The 15694-nt window shown below is 35.2% G+C and overlaps 1 protein-coding gene across 3 annotated transcripts in view; it reads right to left on the bottom strand.

The window, feature by feature from the left end:
• Positions 1-15694, bottom strand: part of BANK1 (B cell scaffold protein with ankyrin repeats 1) — a 325922-nt gene that overhangs the window by 174310 nt on the left and 135918 nt on the right. For all 3 annotated transcript variants that reach the window (XM_059067310.2, XM_067036904.1, XM_067036903.1), the window contains exon 7: positions 12828-13024. In XM_059067310.2, the coding sequence (XP_058923293.1) occupies positions 12828-13024 (197 nt within the window). The remainder of the gene's footprint in view (positions 1-12827; positions 13025-15694) is intronic.

Genomic DNA, 15694 nt, shown 5'->3' with positions numbered 1-15694 from the left:
AACACTCAAAGACTATTCACATACTTTACTCATCTTGCTTTCCCCAGGGCGCTTGCCCCAATTTCCCCGCCCCCTCCCAAATCAGATTGCCACGGAGACTATCTGGGTATGGTCCCGACCCTTGTGACTGTGTTTCCTTCTGTATGGGAAGCAGAATAAGGGATAAGAACTCGAGAAAACTTTTTTTAAGGTTATAACCTGTGTGTACATAAAGAGAAAGTAAACAGATACTGTTAGCTTTTCTAGGAATTTATGAAAATATGAATCATTTATTATGTAGCAACACAGTGAAAAAACAGCAGCTTGGACATCTGTAAATAGTTCTTACTGAGAATTACAAATGGGATTTTTGCTTGACTCTGTTAAGTCAAACTAACACCATTTCAGGGAAAGTCTATTTTAAGCAGTGACATACACTGGGCTTAGTGGCCAGGAGAAATGTCTCTCCTGAAAAACGTGTAAAAAAATACTAATTAAAAGGCAAGTATTTTCTCAGAGTTACAGAGTAGGCAGAAATACCACAGACAGCTGCCTTACCCATTTCTTCTGTTCTACAGATGTCTGTTTCTTTCTCTCACCTGCCCCTCTATTCCTCTGCTTTTTTTCCCCATACATGTTTCATCTGATTTTAGAGTTTAATGGGCATGTTTCTGATAAATGCTAAAATCAAAATGATGAGAATTTTTGTTCTTGTGTAATTTCAATTTCTAAAACCTAAGGCACTTATACAAAATTTTAATGAATAACTAGTAAACTTTGGTATCATGCATATCAAGCAACTCACCGATAGACTGGATTTTTCACTTTTGAATCAATGTTCATATTGAATCAATATCAAGTAAGTATTAGATAAAAATCTCTCTTCTCTTTCTGGTGATGCTTGTCTAGGCTCAAACGTTATTAGAGCAGCACATTGTGTGATTAAATAAATATGACTGCTAAGTGCTCTTAAATGGCATGATTTCTCTTTCCTTTCCTCAAATCAGTCAGGGATTATCCCTAGAAATAAATATCAGTCTTATAAGAAGGGTATTAAATCCAAACTAGGGTAGCAAATTTTTATCAAGGAAATCTGCTTCTAGTCCTAAAGTCAGAATTCTAAGAGGTCCAAAGCAAAGCTGCTCGACTTGGTTGTAGTGATTTTTCTGTCCTCAGGGAGGGAAATTCAGCCACTTCCCACTTGCATAGGCTCAGCACTCACAGCCAGTCTTGGCGCTGTGCTTGGTGCTGTGGCCCTGATATATCAAAATTTGTTATTTTGCACCTGATGAGAATCATTTGGGGTTTCTAACTTGTTCAAAACCTCTTACACATTTCAGATAGGGCCATGCCTACTTTTTGGCATAGATGTTGGAGTTTGTTTGTTTGTTTGTTTGTTGTGGTTTTTTTTTGATGTTGGAGTTTTGATTGATTCTTCTCTGATGAATTTTGAGCAAGTGAAGGCAAACAATGCAAGCAGTAACCTCTTGGGTTTATACCCAAAAGGATTAATCTCATATTATATTTCTACTAAAAACTAGGCTATCATGTTTACAAGAAGTATATAATAATAAATAAAGGAGTTGAATATAATTGTAAATTAAAACAGCAGAACATAAAACATTTTTGCAATACAACAAATTTGTAAGAATAAAATGGAGCAAATATGTCTCCTAATAGCTGACACCAGGATTCTTCTTGAGGATAAAGAGGACTTTATTCGAGTTCCTTGATAAATTGTTTGAAGAAGGAAAGTGATATTTTAAAGATCTAAATGGACAAGAATGAAAGAAGATGACTAAACTCCTGAGAGCCTGCAAAAGCAGCGAAGTAAGGCCTGTTTGGGGCAGTATTTGGAGGCAAAAAGGCTAATTATTATGGGTCAAGATTAGTGCCAGGGTCATTGCTACAGAGAAACTCCCTCTATGCCTCTAAACCTGCACTAAAATTTGCTATTGACACAGAGGTCTCTGTGAATGGTGTTTGTGTGGGAATCTAAGGAAAAGGTCAACATTGTCTGGGATCTGGGAGAACTGGAAGAGGATGCTACCCCCAGAACGTGGAAGTATAAAAAAGAAGCCAGAGCATGGAGTTATGCACTATTAGGAAAGACATAAGAAATCTCTTACTCTAAAAGTTCTAGGGATAATTCGAATATGAGAACCTTTTAGCTAAATAATGGGTTTTGAGTCATTTAAATTTATTTAAATTTCCAAACATGAATGTAAGGAAATGCATGTTTAAAGTGGTTATTTCTAGAAAGTGGAATTATAAGTAACCTCTATATCTCTCTTTATTTTCCAAATATTCTAAAATAACCATGTGTTATGTTTAAATTAAAAGGAAAATGTAAATAGATGCATTTTCTCATTGGAAGATATCAAATATAAAATTTATTTATTTCTGTATTACTGTTGGTTTATGAATGCTACATTAAAGAAAGTAGGTATTCATTTTTAAATACTTATCATGGAATTTTGTCTTCTGTATTCTTCATTCAGATTGCATGCCCAGACATAGATTCATAAAACAGTGGACAAGATCTCTGTATAATCAGGTTGAATTCTATAAAGGAAAATCTCAGCTTGGCATGGATAAGTGATCCACTAAAAAGAAATTTCCGATCTAGTGAGAGCTTAAAAATATGGATGTTGATTTATGTGGCATTCATAACCTAATCATTTTAAGAAAGGAAAACAAAATCTGTCATTTCTCAGAAATTAAAATGGATGTATAGTCACAAATTTTGTTCTTAAAATATCAACAACTTGTTCGTATACTGAAGTTGAATATATAAATAAAGAATAGGAACTGAATACAGAATAAGTACCACATTAAATTCTTAGAAATATACATATAACGTATGGTATGAGAAACAAAATAGATCTTTAGCAGATGTTCAGTTACCTTGACTGCTACTAGATATGTTATAAAATTCAACAAATCTATTTTCAAAAATTTTACTTTTATTATTACCAATAATAATTTGGACAATAATGATAATTCCTTTTTTTTGGCCGCACCTTGTGGCTTGTGGGATCTTAGCTCCCCGACCAGACCAGGGATTGAACCCAGGCCCTGGCAGTGAAAGCACCAAGTCCGTGACCACAGGACCGCCAGGGAATTCTCTTAATAATTCCTTTAAATGGCAACTGCTGTTTCTCTCTCTCTCTCTCTCTCTCTCTCTCTCTCTCTCTCAGTTGGAGTGTGTGTCTGTATGTCTCACAAGGTGCTTTATTTTATGATATTCTGATCAAATCAAAGTACCACTAAATTGCAATCTTTTTTTTTTCCTTCCTATTCTGTGTTATTTTTTCTCTCCCTTGAAGTGATGAATAATGAGAAACATTTAGAAAAGAAAATCTTTCCACAAAAAGAGTAGACTAAAGGAATGAAAAATATCTTGATTTATTTCACTGCATTTTTCACTTTTATTTTTAGTAAAAACAAAAAAGACAAAAAACAGAAAACCTATTGTCTGGATTTTTAAATACCTACCATGAATGTGTATATAAGCTCTTTTAGGTTCTAAAACAGGATTCCTTATTATATATTTTATTAAAATCCCATATTAAATGTTAAAGTTTTTTAAAAAATATAGATCTATGGTCCTACCTAGGTCATTATTGTACACAAAGCAAAGGAGAATATGTATTCCATGAAAAAAAATCACATAAAGTGACTGTTTTCTAGTCCAGGAACTCTGCCTTCTCCCCAGAATTGTACATTCCATTCCTTTCACCCAGATGCATCCTTCATGTTTCTCCATTAAATGCTCCTTATTTAAAATTCTGTTCATGATTTATCTTCTTAGGAAAAATTCCATGTGATTTCAACTGTTCCAAATACCATCCTGCCATTTCAGGGTCTTTTAATATTTATGAAGATGTTTTGGACATTTTTATGTTCATCTATTTCATCATGTTCTGGGACACTAGCTATCACTTTATTTGTCATGAGCAATTTCAGCACCAGTGAGACTTTCTTTTGCCTGAGGTACTTTGCTCATTGAGCACCCCGCCACCGAGGGGCTTCAGCCTTAAGCATTCATGATTTAGGGGGTGAGATTATTGCACAATTTTTCCTTTTACAAAGAAACATCCTTTTCCTGTTAAATGAAAATGTAATTATAATCAGGAGTTGAATTTGTACGTTTCCCTACAAATCCCATAATTGCTTCTTTCCAGACAAGTCTTCTAACTCCAACTAGAAATGCCTACACGCTGCTCCTTTAGACATTGTTTTTTCACTTAAATACAATACACTATAATACAGGATAAATATCAATTTACTTCTTACATAATTGCTTTGAGGGAAAAAGTCTTAATATTTGTTTTAAAAAGTCACTTTTAAAAATCAAAATAGTTAAACAAAACGTTTAAAACCACAATTTAAATAATTTCGCAAATGAATTTAATCCCTTTCCTGTAGGGACAGTTTTCTCTCCTCTTTGGTTCCTAGGCTCCAATGCTTACCATCATTTTCTTTTTTTTCCATATAAAGTTCAACAGAGTCATCAGTCTACTTGTGTATTACCAGAATATAAATACTAAAGATGAAAAAGAAAATACATTGGTAGTATTTGATTTTAAGGAAGAAAGAGATAAGCAGTAGTTTAAAAAATCATTAAATGGAACTTAGTTAGCAGTAGTTTAAAAAAATCATTAATTGGAACTTAGTTGGGCTTAGATGAGAAATACAGCTCTGCCAGATTACTGCACATCTGCAATCAACAGTCTTAGTTTAATTTCCTGATCTGTAAAATGGGAGTAAAAATGTCTAATTCACACAAATTAGTATATTGATCTAATGTGGAAGCACCAAGCATAATGCTTGACACAGAAGTACTCAATAAAGGCTAGCTTGTTTTCTCTTCTTTCCCTTCCTTTATTGAGTCAGATCTATACGGAACAAAAAGAATGAGCTTGCACTGAATGAACTTTAAGACACGTTTCAGGTTGTGTTATAGGAACAAGACCACTAACATCATGCATGTTAGATCAGTACACTTAATATGAACAGCCAATTCGTAATTTCATGGCAAATGTTCACAATCAAGAAAAGTCAAAACGACCTCCATTCTGATCTTGTGTATTTTCATAGTTGTGTATTCTCATGTGAATGTTCCTTAAGACTTCCCCCAAACCAATGGTATTTATAATTCCATTATTCAAAAAGCATTCATTAAAGTCATTCACAATAATTATGCTACTAGTCAACAAATGCAATGAATAGTATCCTCGTGCTTAGTAATTGTTCATTAACTACCTACTTTATTAAACTGACAATAACAAATATAAAATGAAACTGCTTATTTCTCTCATATTCACAAGAGAAGCATATGATCTCTTTCCCTTTCTTTTCATTTGCAATAAAACAACAATCACATAATTTATCAAGTGGTCCTTGCCATGTAAATGCCTACTGTTGCTAGGACAGATAATTTACAAATAAGAAAACTGGAATATCTAGATATTCTATTCCTAAGAAAATAAAGTTTAGTAAGAACAATATAGAAATAAAATCACAAAATACCTCTAGATGTTTAGATAAAAGATGATAAATGTGGTGGATAATGTTTTAATGTATTGCATTGGCCTGAATCTAGTTCTTAAAGGGCAAAAGTTGTTTGTGTAGGATTTGAAGAGAGACTCAAGAAGATTAAGTGTAGGATTTGAAGAGAGACTCAAGAAGATTAAGTGTGGGTATTAACACTAAAACACTGGAATATTTGCCAAGATCAAAACCACTTGTACTGTGATAATGAACAGCTTTAAATGTCTCTTTCACTAATGGTAAGTTCCTGGAAGCTACAAGAATTTTTTCTTTTTTTTGGTTTATTTTTCTTTTATCTGAATTTTTTGTCCCCATAGTCACTTGTCTTAAAGAACTACAAGAAAATAATATTTATTTCTCATCTTGGATAAATTTATCCAAATAACACTTAAAAAATTCTCCTTAGGGTAAGAGCCTTTACTATTGTTGTTATTCAATAAACATTTATTATCTACAACCTGGAAGATACTCTATTAGATGCTGTGGGGAATATGGAATAAACAGAGCATGACATTTGCCTCCAGGAACTGGAAAGTTAATGTAATCAACATTGATTGATTAATTAATTCATTCAACACTTATGTAGTGAACCCACAGTGTTGGCCAAAAATCGTGTTAGATATCAGGGAAACTGTGGTAAAAGAGATAAAACTGTCCTTGCCCTCATGGAATTCATAATCTATTGGAGAGACAGACATGCAAAACAAACAAGTAAATAAAAATAAATAACCGTTCACCAGTACTTATTAATACTTTAAACTATAAAAAGTCCCACAAAAGAATGGGTCCTCAGAAACAGAATAACAGGAGAAAAATACATAATTACATATAACTTTTAAAGTGCTTATTACTTGTCAGATATTCTTGTACATGTTTTACACGTATTTATATTTATTTATCATAACAATGGTACCAAAAAAGGTGTTCATCTCCATTTTAGAGATGAGGAAACTGACGCAAGGAGAGATTAAGTAATGTACTCAGGGCACATGGCTGGAAAGTAGCAGAGTCAGTATTTAGACTCAGGTGGCTCCAGAGCCACCTATCTCAGATAGGTGGCTCTCAGACGCTAGCACATAATGTTCCTAGATTAGGCCAAAATTTGTGATGGAGATTAAAGTTAGACAGTGGAAGTACACACTTACAGCCTCTTTCTATGAGAGTTTCCTGGAATAGGTGGAGTTTGAGCTGAGATTTGGGCATGGTTAAGAGATCAGGATATTTTATTAAGGAGGAAGGGACTTCTAGGTAAAGGGAATAGCTTGAAATAATGAAAAGAAGGAGGGACAAATGGACTTTGGCAGCTGAGATGTGCAATTAAGGATGAGGCTAAAATAGTAAGCTGGGCTATGTTGTGGTGGGTCCTCAGTATTCAGCCTGATATGGGATGGTTTGAGGCCAAAAAGACTGGGAAGGAAAGACCTCCTAGGGGGCTTTTTAGTGCAGCCGACCAGAAGAGAGATAATGAACATACAAACCAAGGGAGCCACAGAGAGAAGGAAAAAGAGGGAACAGATGTGATAGATGATGTGTAAGTACAACTGTTAAGATATGGTAACTGAATGGATGGTGTGGATCAGGGTTGTATGAGGGAGAGGGAGGCTATGAGAATGGATCTGGGGTTAAGTCAGACATATTTTTAGCAGGGTGACTTTGGGCAAGGTACTTTATCTCTATAAATCTGTTTCCTCATCTGAAAAATGGGAAATAGTATATGCATTTGTAGCTTTCTAATCAGGAGTTAAAAATGACTTTCAAATTTTGGCCAAGTAAGTATTGCAGATAATTATGCCATTAGCCAGGAGAAAAGAAAAACATCATTTGGGTCTGTTGAGCTCTAGAGGCCTGTAACATATCCATGTGGACACATTCAGCTTGCAACTAAAACTGGAACTTTAAGTCAGGAGGAAGGTCCAGGTTTAAGACAATGATTTAGGTATCAATCACCAGAGAAGACTATGTAGAAAGAAGCTTAACTGATGCAGAAAGAGAAGGAAGTCACAAAGGGTGAGTGGAGATTTAGGAGGAGGACAGGGTCAGGGAATCCAGTGCCAAAGCTTGAGCCAAAGAACATCTGAGAGGAATCCAATGGGTCTGATCTATGGTAGCTTATTAATGGCCTTTGACAGAGCAGCTTCAGTAGTGGGTTGAATGCAAAGCTTGGATTGTTAGGAGGAAAGAAATGCGTGAAACGAAGTCTTTCTTTTAGTTAGTTCTGGTACTGAAAAAGAGATCAAAGAGAAGGCAGGGTTGTTGGAAGCGTGTGTGTGTGCATGTGTGTGTATTTGAACACGCTTGTTCAGGAAAGAGTCAGTATAATGGGAGAGATGAATGATGCAGGAGAAAGAGAGGATATGATTGATGGTGAGGTCTCAAGTTGATATGAATAACAATAAATCAAAAGAAAATAAGGTGAACATCAGGTCCTAAAAACATCCTGTAAGGAATTATTTTTCCTATTTGCAAACAAAGAAACTGAAGCTGAGAGAAAACAAAGAGGTTGCCGAAGGATGAAAATGTGGTATTTGATGAAGTTAGGATTCAAATCCAACGTGGCTGGATCCCAAGACCCCATGACTAGAGGAAAAATAAAAATTTGACAAAGAAGAGGAAGGAGTTGAGGGAGTTTTAACAGGATGTTTAGAGCTGCAGAGTTAGGGCATCAAAACTGAGTTTGAGGACTTGGGGCAGAATAAAATTCTGTAATGCGCCGCTATGGTGCATTTAATGGGATTTTAGAAAGAGATTGCTAAGTAGCTCCAAAAGCATAACTGAGTCTCTATTCATAGACTGCACATTTGTAATGCATGCACTCAAGTGCAGTTATGTGACTTGTTCCAGTTTCTTGAGTTCTAACAGAACATCAGTATTGAACAAAGGCCAGAATTCTAAAATTCATTGTAGGCTGGCGTATTAAAAATAAATGCTGAAGATAGCAGTTGTGTTATTTGTCTATGAATATACTAAACCTAAACTTAAAAACTATCCTGAATATAGAAAGAATATGAGCAATATTTTTTTAAAACATGGAATCCAGTTAAGGATATTACTGGGTAAGTGAGATCAAACAAGTCCTTAAATCTGACACTTGCCTTCTGTCCCATCTATGAGTAAATACATGCTGAGCACCTCATGGGCACCTGATGGTGGGAGGGTAAGGGAGGCCATTACTCATCATTAGCTTCTAGACTTACGAGAAAGAAAAACTACATAAGCAAAGCAGGGTATGCTGCCATTTAGAGGGAATTAGCATATACTAATATTTACTAAATTAAATGGAATAACCCACTAGAGCAGGGCTCCCCAACCGCCGGGCTGTGGACCGGTACCAGCCCAGGCCTGTTAGGAGCCCGGCCGCACAGCAGGAGGGGAGCGGCGCAGGAGAGCCAGTGAAGCTTTGTTTGCCGCCCCATCGCTCACATTAACACCTGAACCTTCCGCCGTCCCCCCTCCCTCCCCCGCACCCCGTCCATGGAAAAACTGTCTTTGAAACCAGTCCCTGGGGCCAAAAAGGTTGGGGACCGCTGCTCTGGAGAACAAAGCGGTATATAAAGTACCAAATGAGCAAAGCCAAGACTGAGAGAAATAATGGGCCAAGAAAGGTGAATGTTCACTGGCCGAAGCATAAAGCCTAACTTCCGAGTAATGCGCTCCTACACCAATCAGTCAGTCTTTGCTCTATATTAGGGATCCTCCAGGTGCTTCAACATCTACCTCTTCTGTACTGTCATTCCAAACCCCTGACCTTTGGAAAAACATCAGGGTCACTGTCTATCAGGCAGACACTAGAGGGCGACAGAATCAATCCCGTGCTCGCTCTCTCTGGTGCACATGGGCACGCGGGCGCACACACACACACACACACACAGTACACAGGGACAAACAGCAGTGTCAGACTAAGTCAATGAGAGCTGGCTGTCACAAGAATCCCATCACAGACGTGGGCACCAGAAACATTCCCAGTTAGGTGTCCTCCTGAAAAGTCAGCTAGAGAAAGTGACTTTCTATTTCTGAAATTTTCATGAAGATTATGTATGATTAAGATCTTATTAATATATACAGCAAACTATACGAGTGAACACTGTGGTGGAAGAGAAAAGATACTAAGTGGATACTGTTCCTGGTAAACATCTGTTGGTTCTCCAAGCCCACAGAAGGCCCACAGAGGAGGACGTATTTCCCTGTCTACATACACATGGTCTAATCATTTTCTGAAGTGTTTAATAAAACTGATGGAGGTAAATGGGGTGACATACTCAAGATAACACAAAGAAATATCACATATTATTTTGCTTAAAACACATTCTAATTTTTGCTGTACACTTCACCTTAAATCACAAAGTATCTTGTAATCTGTGGCCAAGTTCCAGTTTAGTTTCAAATTCTCAGGTATTTCTGACTTAAAAGGTAAGTTTTTAGAGGACTGAATTAGTTGTCAGTATTGCTACTCGTATTTGAAATAGTCTGAGATTTCCTCAAGAATTCTATGAAGCAAACTGTGGTTCACACTCAATTGTGGATTTAAACACCAACCCTCTTGCTCTTTGTCCATCCGCCTTTCATATTACTTCTTCTAGAAGGCATTGTCAGAAACTGAAAATTGAGTAGTTTATTTGAAAGATTTTATGGGTTATAGAAATGTATGGTATTATTATCTATAATAGTACTGAAAACACGAAACAAGTGTAGTTGTTAATTAGATAACTATCAAAACTGTAAAGCTACTCATTCATAATCAAAAGTCTCTATTCATAGATTGTACATAAATTATTAACCTTTCAAAGTAAAAAATGCCACGAATAAATATCAAGAATGTGATATGAGGCTCCTCCTCCTTCCTCCTTATTCACCTAGCTAACACTAAGATATGGATGGCACTTGTTCGTTTATGAATGCTTGCTAATGATTCTCTTTTTATCTTTATTTTAAAAAGTCATGAGTGACTTTTTCCTTCTACCTACCCATTTTATTCAGCAATGACCAAACTCACTGTGTTGTAACTCCCTGTGAGATTCTAAAATGAACTATGTTTCACTGATGGAGGATTAGGAAGAATTGAAGAAATCAGTAAATCAGTTGGGGGGTATGTTTGAATTTAAAAATATATATATTTCTTCAGTACAGAAGTATGGTCAATTGGTGGATTATAAACTGCAAACTGAAAGAATACCTATTCCTTTCAACAATTCTGAAAAATAGTTCATGGAAAATTTGAATGCATATGTGACAAATCTGAGATTTATCAGAATGTGGTTATAACATTAAAGCTATGTAAATGTTATGAAATAAACAAAGTATTTTAGCAATGCAAATAGATTGCACATTTTTCCTCTATTAAGTTTAGATATAATTTTAAAAAGACATAGCTACTATAATTTATAGTATAAAGTCTCAACATGTGTTTATCTGAGACACTTCCATAGTCACTTCCTTAGTGACAGCAGAACATCTGCAAAATAATTGATCTGTCCTACCTATAATGTCAATGTCTGCTATAGACATGCTGGCAAAATGTAACAGCTCACAAAGAGACGGAATACATGAAATAATTTAACAAATTTCATAGAATAATTATCAAGTACAACTCTGCAAAATTAGAATGCAACCGCTATGAAAGAATAAATAGTCACCTAAAGACAGTGATACCAACCTACTTGTATCAATGCTATTATTGCAGGAGTAAAGGTATAAATACCCAGAGGATGAGAGAAAAATAATCATTTCCCACATCCATCAAATCCTACCCTCATAGTTGCTTTCGTATCTACTATCATATTATTCACTATGTTATTTGTGAAGTATGTGCAGTTTTGCATGGGGCTGCATCTGTTAAAAGCTGAGTCCTCATTGGAGAACCATAAGTGGAAGCGTCACTCTTTGAAAATCAGGGATCATCCTGGAAAGTAACCCTGGATGTTGAAGACTTCTAGGGGAAATTTTAACTTCAGTCCACCAGTGGTTAAAAATTCGAGAATAAGGTTGTAGAGAATTGAGTACCCAGGGTGTAGGAATAATAGGACCATTGTGGGCCAATTTACAAGGCTGAATCGATTCATCGACTTACCTGAGATAGATGCCATGTTCCACTGGTCAATGACTATGTACAGTGGATAATAACGAAAATGAACGCATTCATCAGATATATGACAATCACTATCTAAAACCTTTCCATGAATAAAAATTATGCTTATTCCTCATTTGAAGGACACAGAATATAAAAAAGTAGTTTATTAATTTTATTAAAAAACTTAATTTCTGTATTTATTGTAAATAAAATAAATACTTGTATTTTAAATACAAGTAATTCCAGATGGTGGATGATACCCATGCTCTTCTGATAACTATTTGCTGTTTCTTAAAAGTGGAGAAAAAAGTTAGATTGGTTGTCATTTTACTCTCTGGAAATACCGATGGTTTTTAGAAGTCCAATATTACATTTACTTAACCTAATAATCGGAATATATGCTAAAATGACCAGAAGCATTTCAGTGTTCTATATTAACTGTTCTTTGGCAATAAAATTATCTTCTGAGAATCCAAAGACAAATTCCGACATGTTCACCAACACAATAATTGCCTATTATATTTTCCTAAGAGCCATCAGAAGTATAATTCACTTTCTCGAGCAAAATGTGCATACCTTTGTTACAAACAGAAAATAACTGCTTTTCTAAGGTTGATTATGGAAACACAAAGTGTGTTTTATGTGCTAAGGTAGTATCCCCTCCTTCAATCGTCCCTTGGTTGCATTCTTACAGAATATCCTTCAAAGGGTGTTCTGAAATTTGGAGTTTCAACACACACAATAAAGAACTGGGACTTAACGGAGAGAGAAAGGGAACCAATCACATATCAGAAACAAAGTTAAACAACATGAATTAGCTTTCTATTGGGCAGACTTTTTGAATAATTATCAAAATATATTCCTTTAACCTAGTAAATATTTATCTCATTTTATGTGCCTAACAGCGCCTTACAGGTTTTCATTTCCTTCGTAACATCTCCTTTCCAATATTGAACAGGCTATTGAGAAGCCAGAAGGACCAGAGAAGTTTCAAAGGGGCTACTTCGGGGTGGGAGTGTGGAGTCAGAGCTGGTTTATGGCATATGAAAACAAGTTGAATGATCTTGCAGAATGCTTAAGACAATGAATGACTCAGGACCAACAGACGCGTAAAAACTAGCTGTACAGTAGCACCATTTTCAAGAGCAATGTGCATGTACCCACACACACATATAAACATATTAATTTTATAAAAAGAGTTTTAGAGATAAAATGGAAAAAAACTTACTGAAAAGTCTTCCAAGATTTTCTTGAGTTCTTTGTGACCGCGCCTTTCAGCAATATGTGCTGGATCTGAACCCTCCAAATTTTTTATCTTAGATGCCCAAGTTGCTCCTGAACATTGAAGCAAATGAATAGCCAAGTTCTTTAGGCCAAACTTTGCTGCACAGTGGAGAAGAGTTGGAAGTTCTTTCAAATAAGAATCTATAAGCATAAGAATAGGATAATTTTTTATCAAATCTCGAACCACATAAGAAAAAGTCAAACGCAATCTACTCCTAAAAGTAATTCCCACAAAGCAGAGCAGACTTTTAGTGTGATTTTGCAAATAAGAAACTGTCACTGGTTTTAGCAATGTAGACTCTCCCTCTTTCTATTTCTCATCTTAAAGCAAATATAAACTAATATTCTCACTAGCATTAGTGCCTCCCCCTTATTTGTTGGGTAAGTTTAATTTAGAAAGGCATATGGACCTCCTAAATGTAAAACAAAACAAAAACATTACATTATAATAACTCCTTTTTCAACGTACTGCAACATTAACCAAACACTAAATAACAAATAAATTCATCTATAAAACTTTTTGTGTTTTCTACTGCCATGCCTAGTTTGCTTCTTTTTGAAGTTGAAATGAACATGAAACTCCTGTGGCGGGGGTTATGTTAGATTTTTATGTGAAATTTTTCTTTCAAAAAGTAACTGCAACAGCAAATAGGCACTTTTATAAAAATCTTCAATATGGAAATTTCCATCAGGATTTTACAGGTTTCATATCAATGTTCTGGAATTTGAATTTCCTAATTATATGTTAGCTATTAGTTAGAAGACATGTATTAATTATGCATAACTATAAAACAATTAACATATACTGCTATCACAATGCCAACACACACACACACACACACATACAAACACACACACATGCCGATGAGTGATGGTTTGTTATTATTCTACACTTTCACACCTAGCTAGAAAAATTGTTATAGAAATTACACACCAGCTTACTTTAATAGCTATGGCATTATTAGAAGCAAGCAATGTGAAGACTTATAGCAACAGAAACAAAGGCATGAAAGCAAAAGTCAATTGTCTTCCAGCAAAATTTTAAAGCAATGAAAACAGCCACCTCATAAATGTTTTGGGAAACTGTGAATCTGGCCTCATTTACTTCTTTGCTGTTTTGTAGACCAAGAAAAAAAAAAAAGGAAAAGAGAGGGGATTTAAACCTGGAGTTTTCAATTCACTTGGGTGTTTCAGGGCTGAATAAATTATCTAGTTTGTTAATTTGTATGTTTTAACAGGAAACATAACAAAACAAAACAAAAATCTTCAGGACATGTTAAGAACTTACCCTAAGGAAATATTTTATCCTTCAAAATGTGTTAGAACTAAAATGGCTGTAGGTAAATCTAGGATAGTATTTCAATGATAAATGCACTTGTCCCTTCTTATATGGTGTGCAGTGACTAAAATATTATCAAATATTTTATGAAGATGAGCTTATAAAAGGTGAAACTGTTCAAGGTAGGTACCAATTTTCAAAATAAAAATAATGTATTTTCTCCAAAAGGAATTAAGATATAATTTTCTATTTATTCTCATTTAAATGAACTATAAAATAATTTCTGCTATAATTAAACGAAACCAAAGTTAATAAAGAAAAATATTTGCATGATAATGTCAGATTTTTACATGCTCTCGGTCATCTTTCTCTTTGTCATACCATACAATATACAAGAAACATCATCACCCGCCAATAAATGCCTTATGCATTGTTCTTGCACATTGTTATTCTGTTGTACTTTGAAGTCACTGTTAATGCAGCTTAAAATATATTTTCATTAAATACGTGTTGAATCATTATAGGAATACATTCACCTTTTAACCTCACCAACTTCCCCTGTCAGTAAATTCCTCACGTTTAAGGTAATATTAGAAACAACTACAATAAACTTCATTAAAAGTCTCTCTATTTTTGTAAACCAGGAAGAATAAAAAGGACCAAGTGGACATGGTTTTCCAGGGCTCACTTCTTAACAGTTTTGATACTCTGAACCATGCTCTCTGGCACACAAAAGCAAGAAGTTCTGCTGATTTAAGATCATGCTGCTGATACTAAAAGGGAATACAGGTTTGAAGGCTGGCTCCTTTACTTTCCATTTCTTTATTTCATTTTTAGTTGTAGCTGAAAAGCCATTAATCTTCTAGAATACTTTGTGAAGTTAGAGACATGAAAGAGTTTTGCAGGACATTTTTCCAGTTTCCTACCCAGTAACAGAATTGCATTCCTAGAGTCTATAAAAGATGATCTTCTAGTTACTGCTTGCATAGCTCTAATGACAGAGTGTTCTTTTACTTCCCAAAGCAGCCTGTTTCTTGGTTACACAACACTGATCATTAGACACTATTACTTCTGTTGAGGTGAAATTTCCTCTAAATTACCATATCTTTATATCCTTTGGGCAATACAGAATATGACAGTTACAAAAAGCATGGGCTTAGAGTTAGTTGCCTTTGCCATACATTCACTATGTGAAGTTTCAGCAAGCCACTCAGTATCTGAGCCCAGCTTTCTCATCCAAATTTGTAGGGCTACTGAGATAATTAAATGACAACATATAAAAAGTGCCCAGAAAGGTGTCTGAAACATAACAGGTATTCAATAAATTATTAGTTTCCTTCTCCTTCTTCTGCATCAAATAGTTTAAAGCATCCTTGTCCTAACTCACCTTTGCCCCAACCTCATGATCACTCATTCTTGTCATTATTCCAAAGTAGTTACCATCCTGAGAGACGGACGCCGGAATAGTTGTTCCTTTACAAAACGATAAATCCATTTCAAACCTGCCCCAATGTCATCACGACAGCAGTACC

This window comes from Kogia breviceps, chromosome 6, assembly GCF_026419965.1.
Source record: "Kogia breviceps isolate mKogBre1 chromosome 6, mKogBre1 haplotype 1, whole genome shotgun sequence".
Lineage (NCBI taxonomy): Eukaryota > Metazoa > Chordata > Mammalia > Artiodactyla > Physeteridae > Kogia > Kogia breviceps.
The sequence above is the reverse complement of the archived record's forward strand: the minus strand, read 5'-3'. Positions and strand labels throughout refer to the sequence as shown.